This window comes from Epargyreus clarus, unplaced genomic scaffold (genome assembly GCF_041222505.1).
Source record: "Epargyreus clarus isolate Ecla_fem2 unplaced genomic scaffold, WU_Ecla_fem_2.2 ptg000027l, whole genome shotgun sequence".
NCBI lineage: Eukaryota > Metazoa > Arthropoda > Insecta > Lepidoptera > Hesperiidae > Epargyreus > Epargyreus clarus.
The window spans coordinates 2,947,006-2,960,326 of record NW_027332234.1 but is presented as its reverse complement, the minus strand read 5'-3'; the positions used below and the strand labels follow the sequence as shown (position 1 = coordinate 2,960,326).

General features: G+C 35.4%; 1 protein-coding gene across 1 annotated transcript in view; it reads right to left on the bottom strand.

The window, feature by feature from the left end:
- Drgx (Dorsal root ganglia homeobox) overlaps nucleotides 1-13,321 on the bottom strand; it is a 73,451-nt gene that overhangs the window by 52,569 nt on the left and 7,561 nt on the right. Inside the window, exon 3 of the mRNA XM_073088987.1 lies at nucleotides 1,206-1,323. Within this exon, the coding sequence (XP_072945088.1) occupies nucleotides 1,206-1,323 (118 nt within the window). The remainder of the gene's footprint in view (nucleotides 1-1,205; nucleotides 1,324-13,321) is intronic.

The window sequence follows — 13,321 nt, the reverse complement described above, 5'->3', positions numbered from 1 at the left end:
TTCTTAGATTTCTGTAAATTTCAAAAGTAATTTACTTTTTCAATCAAGTATTTTTAGTAGTTAAGTGGATAAATGTAATAAATCGACGATTATCCGATTAAAAAAGAATAGATCACATGTTCCACTTCCACTACAAATTTCAAAACTTGCTCCTTACTACCAAAAAGAAAATTGTATCTAAGATTTAATTGTTCAAAGGCTCTCAAACTTTCCGAGCGAAATTATCCACCCTTAGTGAGACTAATCATATCTTGAATTGAGAATCGAGTTTGAAATCGAAACAAGACAGGGTCTAACTGGCAGTAATGGCATTAGGTGCGGCGGGCGCTGTGGTTCCTAAACTTGGTTAAGTAAGTTTGTCTTCTATGAGCGGAGTGAATGAGCTGATCGAAGCTACGGTGTCCTGCTACGCTATGTAGGCTTGCTACATTATTGGTGCTAATAAGTGATCTTACACAATAAGAAGTGGTTAAGGTATTACCCATTTTGATTTATTTTATAATATAGGAGTAGCAGACGAGCGTGCACTAAATCTGATGTTAAGTGGCTAATGCAGCCCACGGCTCATGGATGTCTATAATTAATTCTAGATAAGAATAAGAGTCCTTCCTGAGGTTAGCCTCAAATATGCCACTACCCCTGAGGACTAAACTGGCATGCCTCGCAAAAGTATTTGTCCATAAGCAATAGTAATATCTACATAAGCTAGATCATATATACATCTGAAACCAATATACTATAGAGGGCCCGGATAAACGTTGTTCGGTCGCAAAAAAATAGTAGGTACTCGATAACAATGTCTCCTATCAGGTCCAAATTACCTTTTAAGCTGGAACTAACCAAAGACACTCATAAAATTTCATTCAGCAGTTTCAAACGTGTGTTACCGGTATCGTAACGCACCGTACCGTACCGTGGTTCTTGATACGAACACAGCGACACATGATTTACATATTAGGTACCTAAAATATACCTATAAAACCTATAAAACGTCCTCGGCCAACAAATTAGTTTGTCATTTCAACGAGGTAATACTGATAGTATCTTAGGCTTCACTTCCTCGAGGCAGCGATTTGGCTGATTTATTTTATTTCAAAAAATTTAGTACTATTGAACTATAGTAGTTTCAGTTTAAATATGGTTTGTTTTTAAAAATTGTGCTGTAAGTTAAAGCCAAAATAAAGGTCCTTAAAAGATTTACTCACAGGGATGCGAGGCCGTGAAGGGGTACTCCAGCGTTGGGAGACGGTGCTGGTGCGGCGGCAAGCTCGGCGGGCAATGGTAGCAGAACAGCCCACGACCGCCGCCGCCGCCGCTCGCCAGCTAGTAACAAACAAAATTCGTATTTAGAATTTAAAATAGTGTAAGATACTTAGAAATGTATTGATTTGACATAATAGATAATACGAATTTATTTCAAAATTAAAAACCTTTTTTTACCAAATATAAGTACAAATCTCTGTTGAAAATGTATCAAATACATAATCAATTATTTAAATTAGACTTAAACGCTACAGGGAGATCCTTATGCCTAATAAGTTGCCAACGAAGTAATTGGTAAATGGAGTTACACTTTAAAATATCAAATAAATTGTATTTAAATTAAATGCTGAAATATTTTTCACAAAAAGAGAATTATTCCCGTAATTTGTCTGAAATACGTATCTAATGTCCAGTGATCAAAACAATTCATGGATTATAATATATTTATGTTACTAAATCCAACATAAAATGAAAGCATTAGTTGACGTTTTCTTATAAATACAAATTATTTTTGGCTTACTAATGAACACAGTATCATTCACATTTATACCTAACCTCCCTACCTAACCTATCCGTATTATTATAGATGAATTATTAACAACACAAATAATTTTCCTCAATGACCTACAAAGCTTATATTTGCATAGTTGTAATGGTTGAAAGTTAGAGCTTGCAATCAAACAATCACATCGGCCCTAATACTATAAAGCATTAGCATAGAAACGACGCCGCGGTAATAATAAAGCTATGGCGGCTTGCGCGTGCGCATAGCATGCAAACACCATAGATCCGCCGACTGCTATCATGAACTAATGGCGCAATTGTGATCGACTGAGATCTCCGTAATCACAGGTTGTTTAACGATCTCCCTTAATTCGTGTGATTGGATATCTGCGACGCCGACACATGTGTTACGATAATTGTTAGTTGTATTATGATAATTGGTATTGATTATGCCTGTGACAATTCTTTTATTTATATTTAGTGCCCTCATAGGTCGTCTAATTCCTTTTAATTGCATAGGTAAGTTTCTTTATGATATTTGTGATCAAATCCTGATGGATACAAGTCGTTCAAAGTGGTCAAAAGAGTGTTAGTATTCTTGAGACAAGAAAGGATTCTTGAGACGGCACCTCGTGTAAGTCTGCCTAGAAATTAAAACTAAAACAACACTGCTTCAGATTTTATTATAAGGCAGAAAATGTGTATACAGATGATATGACAATCAAGGGTCACTGAACCTGTCGATATCGTGTGACGTTGTGCACTTACATCTTAGAACGTCACTCTTATATTCCCTAATGCTATTTATGGTATTCAATTCATATATAGTCGTTATAGTAGCAATTTGGCAATATTCGATGTCGAATTTCGATTTTTGGTAAACAAACATTTGTTACAATGATTGTTAATAATGTCAGCATATTATTCAGAGGAGTAGACATAACTTTGACTAAAAAAATACAAGTAAGTAGAAGCTACAACGAATATAGAGAAATTGCAAGTGCATTCGTGCGAACAGTCGACGCAATTGTCGCGATACCGATCGAAATTAATTGATTTATTGCCGTGTCCTCTCTCTATTATCAGGATGTGACTTCAACAGACTTTAACTCGACTACTATGTTAGAGTTAGACATCAAAATCAACGGCAAAATGCGTGTTTTTATTAAAGAAGTCACTTAGTAGAATACTTTCATTGATACTTACTTATACTTACTTACTGTCATTTACGTTATACGTCGTTATAAAATTACATTAACGATTCTTGATATTTGAGTAATCTAAAAAAATGATTTTTTTCAATAAAGGAGTAGCAGACGAGCATGCAATCCACTTGATGGTAAGTGGCCACTGCCGCCCATGGACATCCGTAATGAACCCCAGATAGGATTACATATACCTACCTGAGGTTGGCCACAGATGCGCCGCTACCTGTGAGGACTAAGCTGAAACGCCTCAGATAATTATGTCTCCCTTACCACACCCTTCCAACCAGAACACAGCAGCGCTTAACAGTACTGTTATAAGGTGACTGACGGTGGTGTCGCTGGAGTCGAACCACAAAGGGTTCTACCACCTTCAAATGATTTTTATTTGTAAATATATTTGTGTAGTAAGTAGTAGCAAATAATACCATGAATATCTGTTGAAACGCCTCATTTATTTGTATTTCTTAGTGATTCTATATCATCACACTCTACATTTCTTTACGTCACAAAATAGGTGTGGCAGTGATGCTTCCGCAGTTATATTTCTAAACAAAAGTTATTCAATGAAATGTATACAAAAAAAGAAATAAAATGTATGTAGAGGTTTTACATTTCATCAAACACGCGATCACACCTATCAATATCCTACTACAATACACTCGTAAGAAATAAATTCTTATTTTAGTTGGTCTCAATCCTAATGAGTCATTTCCGATCGATTAGACTCTATAGATTCTTAAGGGTGACATAGTAAAGTCGTGTGATAAAAATTGTCTCTACTTTCATATTACGGTCTTTAATAAACATGTTCATACTTTAATGTCGCTTAAACTAATTCATCATAGCTATAATCATTACGCATTCCATAGAGCATTCCCCACTGAGCAAAGCTAACAACAAAAGCGATTTCCGATCAAGGCACTGCGCTCCGAGCGCTTCCTACGTTTATATTTATTTCAACAATACATTAATAGAGCTATCATACCGCCAACGTATTCAATAGCCGCTCCATGACATAACTGTGTTTGCGAGAGGAAAATGGCAATGAAATTCAATTGCACACATTACGAGCAGCGGCGGGCGCGCGGAATCGCGACGACTCGTTTGTATAAATGACATTAATGGAGCAGTGGATCGCTGAACGATGCGCGGGCGCAGCGTGACGTCACGCACACTGCGCTCTAGCCGAAGAATTTGTTGCTGCTTCTCGGAATTGGAGATTTTGTCGTAATAGAATAATTAACTGTTCAGTGTTGTAGTGCATGAGTATGTTTGACAAGTACAAAGAAATCGGTCAAAAGAGATTTTGATTTTTAATCTGAACTGTGTTAACCTTCTCATAGCGAAATCTATTCTTTAATTATTAATAAAATAAATATTCGAAAATATAGGAGCATATATTGATATAAATAGTACATTACGATACGCGTGGCCAAAGTAGCCTATTTTTGCACGGCGTGAAGTTAGCGCCCGAGCGCAGCGAGGGTGCTAAACGCCGTGCACATAATAGGCTACTTATGTCACAAGTATCGTATACTATTTTATAGCTCGTGTGACATAAACCCGCTTATACTTGTGAAGTAATATGAAAAAATATGATAATTATTTTGAAACTTATAAATGATTGAAACTAAAAATTATGATTTAAAAAACCAATAAAAATGTGACACAACCAAAACCATTGAAATTTGATGTGAAGAAGTCTTGATTAGAAAATTTAGTAATTTGTATGTAGTAGATTTTTGTGTTAACAAGTTTTCAGTTGGCCTATTCTTTTATTCGTGACGAGTTTTTGCCCGCGGCTTCGCTCGCGTTACGATTTTCATCCCCTATTTTATCCCCTTGGGGGTAGAATTGATCAAAATCCTTTCTTAGCGGATGCCTACGTCGTAACATCTACCTGCATGCCAAATTTCAGCCCGATCCGTCCAGTGGTTTGGGCTGTGCGTTGATAGATCACTATGTCTGTCAGTACCAAATCCTAGACCACAATAAGTCAACATCCATCAAGCCATTTAGGCTATATGCCATTAGTTCCACCACCACCACGAATTATTTTAAGATTTGTATGTTACATACATGTTACATACAAATCTTAAAATAATTAGTGGCATCTCCACCTAAACGTATTAAAGAAACATGATAAGCAATCACATAATATATACACTACAAAATCGATTATCCGGACCTCAGTTGTACAGATTGTTTGTATCGCCAAACGTGAACAAGTCACTTTGTAATAACCGCAGATTAGCTACTTTGTGTGTGATATGTGCATTTAAATTCCAGAAAGCAGCCAAATAGTAACTACAAAGTTATAATACAAACCAAAAACCCGATTGCTTAAAAATATAGCCTATATTATCCCTGCAATTTAGATGAATACAACGACATATCATATGTCAATATTAGTGAGGTCGTTTAGGTTTGACAAAGAATGAAAAATACATACGTACAAACATACGATCTAAAAACATTGCCTTCCTCAATCGGATCAAATAGCTTTTCTTCATAAACGCAATTATCCAAATTTTCGATAATCCGAATGCCGTACGACAACAAATAGTTCGCTTTATCAAGTTTTTACGGGAGGAGTATTATGGCTAATTTTGATAATGATTCCTAATTTAAATATGTCCTACTGTGGTGTGTAGCGAAAATACACAGTCAAAACAAACAATAAAAGTCGATACAGCTCAACAGTTAGTCTTACATTGATGCTATTGCTTAGAATATACAAAATGGCAAAAATATTTATAAATACACGCAAAATAAAATATTAACATAATTATTGCTTTAAACAAAATAATCCTTACTCACTTTTAATTTTCAAATGACATTTAAAAGTATGAAACGTTCATAGCGATGTTTATTTTTTACAACTGTGAGGGTAGTGTACTGACATTAATACAGTGTAAAAATCGGCTACTTTGGACACGAAAAAGCGTGGCTAAAATGCGGGTTTAGGTCACAGAGTTCTATAAAGAATAATATTTGAATATGAATTATTCAATATATTTTTGTAACGCTTATGTGGCAACAATAGTTAGGTAGGTAAGTACTGTGCGGAAATAGAGAACTAGAAAAGGAAATTGTTGATCGATGCGCAAGCATGATATGTAATGATGCCATACGTTACATACCCTGACAAATTAATTAACCAATGACATTCTTATTCTTCATTTATAATGATTTAATATTCGTGAGCTAAGAGATTTTGATGAGAATTGGGAAATCCAGTTTCTATAAATTCTTATACTGTTAATATCACATTATGTAGAGTCGCTTGTATGAACGTGTCGTTTAATAGTGTTTAATAGTTGGTAAATGATATGCGAGCGCAGGGTTATATTTTAATCGTAAACCTATTTTTTCGGGTAGAGGCCTTTAATTTATGTGTAACTCACAAATCAAAAAAATATCCTATGAATCGACGATCTTCTAAGCACTTCAAACCGGTAGGTAATATAAAAAAGCAAGAGCAATCCAATCCAGCTTGTATCGACACATATTATGCGTTTCAACGCTCTTTAAACAAAAAACTAATATACCTACTATAATAGACAATACTTTAATAGAATACTATGTTCCAAATAATAGGTTTATACGGATTATCTAATACCCTACAATCAAAAAACCGCTGTGTATGCAAGTGCAAGTGGCGGTAATAAGTTCCAAATAACAGTGCTCCTTTTTTAAAACCTTTACCATTTTTAACCTTCCAACTTTGTCCACATAACCCAACTCAGACCAGTGTGCAGTGTATTGGCTGTTCCTGTCTGCGCGCGTGGGGCCACTAATCCTATTTATGTTATTGTGCCATTACCGCATTACTGGATGACACCCACCCACCGCAGCCTTCGCGGATATAGACGTTCGTTTCGCCAATTTGTCACTATCCTACCTGGATAGTAGTAGTGTGACCTTGAAAAAAATATTTTATTATTACAGTCGTACTGATGCGGGTTTCCTTTTTGAATTATTTCAGGTAATACTTTACCAGATTTTTTCTAGTACAGAAGTATGCAAGGTAAGGTAAGCCCACCTGATAGTGAGTGACCACTTCACACAGCAAGTTAGTATGTAGTTCACCTGATAGGAAATGGCCACTGTCGTCCTTGAAAGTCTGTTACCTCAGATAGGATTGTAGTCCTACTTGAAATCGGCCACAGATGCATTTCTATACCTTAGGACTAAGTTAGAATGCCTCGTATAGGTGTATCTCCTATGTCCCTGTAGTTCCGGGACTAGAATAAGGCTACGGTATCCCCTGCCTGTCGTAGGAGGCGACTAAAAGGGGGCTTCCGGGGTTGCGGGCGGCAAGAGTGGGAGCTCGAACCGTCCAGCTAGCGACCCCGGGAAGGACGGCGGTATGTGTGGTCGCATACCGTCGTAAACACTACATGGTGTGGGAGGAGCGAAAACTGCTCCCCCAGGGTAGAGCCCGAACGGGGCATCGCGCTTGGAGGGCTCCGGTTGTGTTCTGTCGGAGATCCCGGAGTTCTCCAACAAGCGTTGAGGACGGCCACCGGGGGGGTTTTAGTGCGGTAAAAATCCCACATAACCCGGCGTCGCTCCCACGTCGTCGGGTACCTTTTGAAGGTTTCGCCCTCGAGAAAAAGAAAAAAAAAAAAAAAGGTGTATCTCCTAACTATTCTTTGTAATTCAAAACGAAGCAGTACTCAATACTACAGAAATAAGTATGTGAGTGATGGCACAGAAATAATCCACGAAATATTTCACATAAAATTACTATTTAATTTAAATAATGGGTCTATTCTTAGAATGGTTCAAATCATAGTTCTTCATTAGATGGTGATACTTTCTCATAGCTTCACTAGAAATTTCGAGACGTGGGTGGTCATGTACCACCATCAAAACCCAAAAAAAATCAAATCATTCAGTTTTTGTCTAACAGTAAAATGAATCCATGTCTATTTGTGCGTGAAATTAGTATGATTACCTCCACGTAGATGTTATTCAAAAGAAAATAGAATTGAACCCATATTAAGGAGAAAACTTCACATGGAGATTGCTATCATATTTTTCTTCGTGCGAAGGGACATAAAGACGTGATATTGATGATTTCTAATACTCAACTAATGATATAACGCAATCAGAAGTGCGTACTTCCGGAATAAAAAATCGTTCATAAGCACCACTTTTAATTTCAAATCAATTTACACGAAATATTAAATCGTTTGAAAAAGATAATCAACAATTTTTGTGTAATCCTCGCGCTCACATTCATTCACATTATTGTTTGGGATCAGAGATTAAATCATATTTTATTCAGCCACTTATTTCATTACATTTCATAATAAACATCGCGGTGCTTCCATTGATGATTTAAAAAAGGAATTCGTCATTCAAATCTATTTTTCCGAATTCGAAATAGCTGCCATAGACATTTTTATTTTTTAAATGTCAAAGGCACTTCATTTGGCGAGGTCTTCAAAGGCGAGACTATCGTCACCGGCACAACACTTGCTTGAGAGGTCCTTTTATACTCTGCGCACAATTTAGTGTGAGAACTGATTTCTTATCTATGAATTCCTTTTATTAAGTGGATTACTACCAGCCAACTCAGTTGAAATTTAATAAATATTTTAAATTAAGTAGATTTATTTTGCTAAGTGAAAAATATTTCACAAAAGTAGTACATACATGAACTAAAATATAAACTTGAAAAAAATACTTAATTTTCTTCTACCAGCCCTTACTAACCAGATTTTCTTAACATTAAGACATTCCAAGTCGATAAAGTCATCTTTTAAAAAGGTAATATGTAATATCCAGTACCTACTTATGAAATACACTATCCTTAAAATAAATATTACACTCACATTAATGACTTATACGCAGGCATCCCGAAATGAAAAACATTGGAGTTTGTTCGCTCCAATCAATTAAACCGACATGCAAACAGCCCGTAATTACTGAACTTGACTCAAATTAATCCAATTGGTAGAAGTTGGATCGAAATTAAACGATACAAATATAATTTCGCGGCAAATTGTGTTTGCTTTATTGAGATTGATGCTGTTTGTTTGATACGATCAAGTATTTTCATGTTTGTTCAACGTGTTTGCATTCGAATTCCATTTGTTTGAAACGGTTAATAACGTCAATTTCGTGTTTGTTTTAAATAAATAATATAATATATTTGAAATAGTCAAGTTTTATTTTTAATTTATATGTATGTGTAAGTTTAATGTGTAGGTACTTGGTACTTATATGTTTTTGCTTGACTGCGTGTATAAAATACATTATCATGATGATTATTAATTCTATAATGTGCTCTACAAATCTGTTTAATATAAAACACAGCTCCGTGTTTAGTGCATGTATAATTTTCAGTATATAAAGACTAAGAAATTAGATACGAAATATATGTAATATCAGTGTTATATCATATCGCATAATGGAACACAACATCACTATTGCTAGACAAAAATAAATTGTAGTACAATATTACACTAAACAATTTAATAATCATATCAATTCAATAAGTGTCATATCATTACACATCACTATGGCAAGACAAAAATAAATAGGTAATTACGGGTATCATATTACCCTAATCGATTTAATGATGAAAATGATAATTGCGAATCGGACTGGCCGTCGAAGTTTCGTAATTGGATTGCTGAAATTCATCGAAACCTGCGCTAGGGACGCTACCAATAATGTAGTTCATTTTCATTACTATAAATAAGTAGACATTATAAAAATTGTATGATGATGATTTATTTATCCTGTACGACTATATATCGACGACCCGCGTGGCTGAGCGGTCATCATACCGGTCTGACGCGCACTGTCCCGGGTTCGATCCCCGGCCAGACAGATATCTAAATGATGAATTTAGATTTCTGTTTCTGGGTGTTTGTGTATGTGTCCATGGCACCCACGACACAGGGAATCCTAGTCTGGGGCTGTGAGTGTAGAAAGCGTATATTATAAAGTGTTTATTTTATTATCCTGTAAAACAAAATTTTATTTTAGAAAAGATTGCTTGTACTGAGTGTTTTTGTGTTAGGTTTTATTCGTCTTACATGTTTCACAGTAAAACCTAATAAAGCTAGAAAACTAGGCAGGCTTGACCAAAACCAGTCAGAGCAAATAATCGTAGATTAAATAACTACTGATACAATACATGTTTCTCGCACTGGCTTGGTAAATTCTGAAACGTTTATTTATCAAAATTTAGATATTGTAGGGGTTCGGTTTAACAAAAATGGTTTTATTCGAAAATCGAGTGAAGGGCGCGCTACAATATCCATTTTCAACCCTTACGTGTTTGTCTGTATTATTGTGTCATTACCCTTATTTCTTTATGAATCTTGGAAAGAACAAGTACTTTTTTAATTTTTCGGCTATTCTAAGGTATCAAGATTCTTTATACACGTACTAGGTCGGTATCCCAAGAAATCCTGATTCTCACAATTAACTTCATCACTTGCTACTTTAATACACTTAAATAACATATTTATATTTATAACATAATTTTCTTCTGTGTGTTCCTTATTCACCCACATTGGATATAGTTCTCCTTATGATACTTCAGGCTTCTACGGTCAATTTGGTACTGCTACAGTAAATATTTTTATAATCAAATACCTCTGTGTTGCCGTTATGTGTCAAGGCAAGGTAATTTACTTGCTCCACTTCAGTGGCATGTATTTTTTTATTATTTGGCATTTTTTGTCCAAGTGCTGCTACTATGCAGTAACGCTGCAATAGGCCATATTCAGTCCATATTAAATTGATAAATGCTTGAGTACAATAAAATCATTATAGGCACATATACCACAGATAGGGGTGTGTTCACAAAGTAATTTTAACTAATATGGGTACCTAACTAATGAATCAATATTATAAATACGAAATATTTAAGAAGAGAGAAAAACTATTAAAAAACGAGTAGCAAATATTATATCAGACTTCTAGTAAGTTAGTAAGGATAATGCAGATGGAATGCGTTAGCAATCAAACCCTGACCCCAAAGGACAGGGTTCACACACCACACCTATTGGTACGAGTACATTATAGCGATGCTCTTTACAGGAATGACTGTCTGAAAAGGTGCAGTCTTACTTAGTGCCTTAAGTTACCCCTAATGCATCAACTTAGTTTTAGTCCTAAGAATCATTATCGAATAATTTGGAATTTGTAGTGCAGTCTTACGAGTAGACCATTCAAACCTTGTTGAATATATGGAGTACAGACTTTAGAGACCCTATAAATACCAATAACACTAAATTGAATAAAAGATTTTTTTGGGAGGAATTTAATAATTATTATTTTACTGGGTACATGTAGTGCCCAATAAAACTTACAAAACTTTAAGTGTTAAAGTAATTATCATAAAGCAGTTTTAGGTAATTAAGGTTGGCATTTTAGGCCCCTATCTTTTGAGTTATAAAAAAGACGGGTTTGGTGTTTAAAAATACAAATATAATTAATAAAATAGTGAGTAGCCGTTACATATTAAAATGTCTGAATTCCACGAAAACATAACACTAAAATCATATAGTTGTAGCCACAAAAAGGTTGAAAAAGAAAAAAGTGGGAGAGAAAGCTCTTATTACAACGAGTAACCAAAACATGTGATCGATACCGTGTAAATTCATTAAATTCAATTGGAACAAATTATTTTACGATTCAACCCGCTTGCTCGAAGCAGAACAATCAATAATATTTAATCACAGCGCCGCTACAGCTCGCTCATTCGATATCGAAGTTTTATAAAGTGTAATGGAGATCAATTGAGCAGTTTAAATTAGCTGTTATAACAGACGATGGTTCAATCGGGGCGCGACAATCGGATCGATAGAGAATTGATGCAGACCAATCTTGCGTTTGGTGGAGCCCAACGCTGAATTGATGCAAACCAATCTTGCGTTTGGTGGAGCCCAACGCTGATATGATGCAGACCAATCTTGCGTTTGGTGGAGCCCAACGCTGAATTGATGCAGACCAATCTTGCGTTTGGTGGAGCCCAACGCTGAATTGATGCAGACCAATCTTGCGTTTGGTGGAGCCCATCGCTGAATTGATGCAGACCAATCTTGCGTTTGGTGGAGCCCAACGCTGAATTGATGCAGACCAATCTTGCGTTTGGTGGAGCCCAACGCTGAATTGATGCAGACCAATCTTGAGTTTGATGGAGCCCAACGCTGAATTGATGCAGACCAATCTTGCGTTTGATGGAGCCCAACGCTGAATTGATGCAGACCAATCTTGCGTTTGGTGGAGCCCAACGCTGAATTTCGGGGACTCTGGGTTGAGGGATTTTAATGCCAAGAAAGCAGTTTCGACTTGTGCAGTTATAACAAAGCTTGAATTTGTAAATTTTCTATGTCTTCAAAGATGTGTGAGGTTTACTGATCCGACTAATGTGACCATACACTTGTATGTTAAGTAAAAATTAACGGTGAGCAAGTTTTTGTAAAAAATCTTAATTTTTCATGAGTTACACATACTTGTTAACACACAGCACAGCAAGCACACAGAATTCGTCTACGTAAAATTAAATGAAACGTCGTTTAAGTTTTGAAAATTATAATGTACTTAACTGATTTTTTAAAATGATTATTATGCGCCTTAATTATTTTACGTTAACTTATATTGACAAAGATCAAACAGCTAAGTGCATATAAATTTGGCTTCAATATTTTTTCCCCGCTAATTTCTCTCCAGAATTTCCCAAATATTATTACGTGGCAACCCTAGATGTCGCTGTCAGTCACAATTTGCGTAAACGGGACTCGTGGCCTTTAATCGGTTTATAGGACGATATGCTCGCTACTTCCAATTCAATTTATGTTTTCTTTTATCAAGTTCTACTGTATTATATCATTTGTGGGCTCGCGTTACACAATAAATCATATAAAACATCTTGAGTTACAAGTAGCTCAAGATGTTTGTTTTAATTCAAGAATTACGTCTAGAATGTACTCAAGAATTCAGAAATATTTGACGGTTTGCCAGAATTAATAAATTGAAAATTGCTCTAAGTACTTTAAGATAAAATTAATTCCGAATGAATTAATTATTTTTAATATAACTGAATGATAAGATTTTGATGTTGGAAGAAAGATTTTTTTTCAAAATTTAGGTAAAAAATAGGTAAAAAGTACGAATAATTTGATAAATAAACATATGTTTAGGATTTGACTGTGTTAATATACCTAAAAGCTGTCTTTTTAAAACATTACCATTATTTCGCCAAAAAGGTAGGTTACATAAAATATTGAAATTTTGTTACCATATTCCTTGATTTCCTAAGATCAATACCCAAAAATTATTCCGGAAATCTCTAATACAGCTTCGTGGAACAA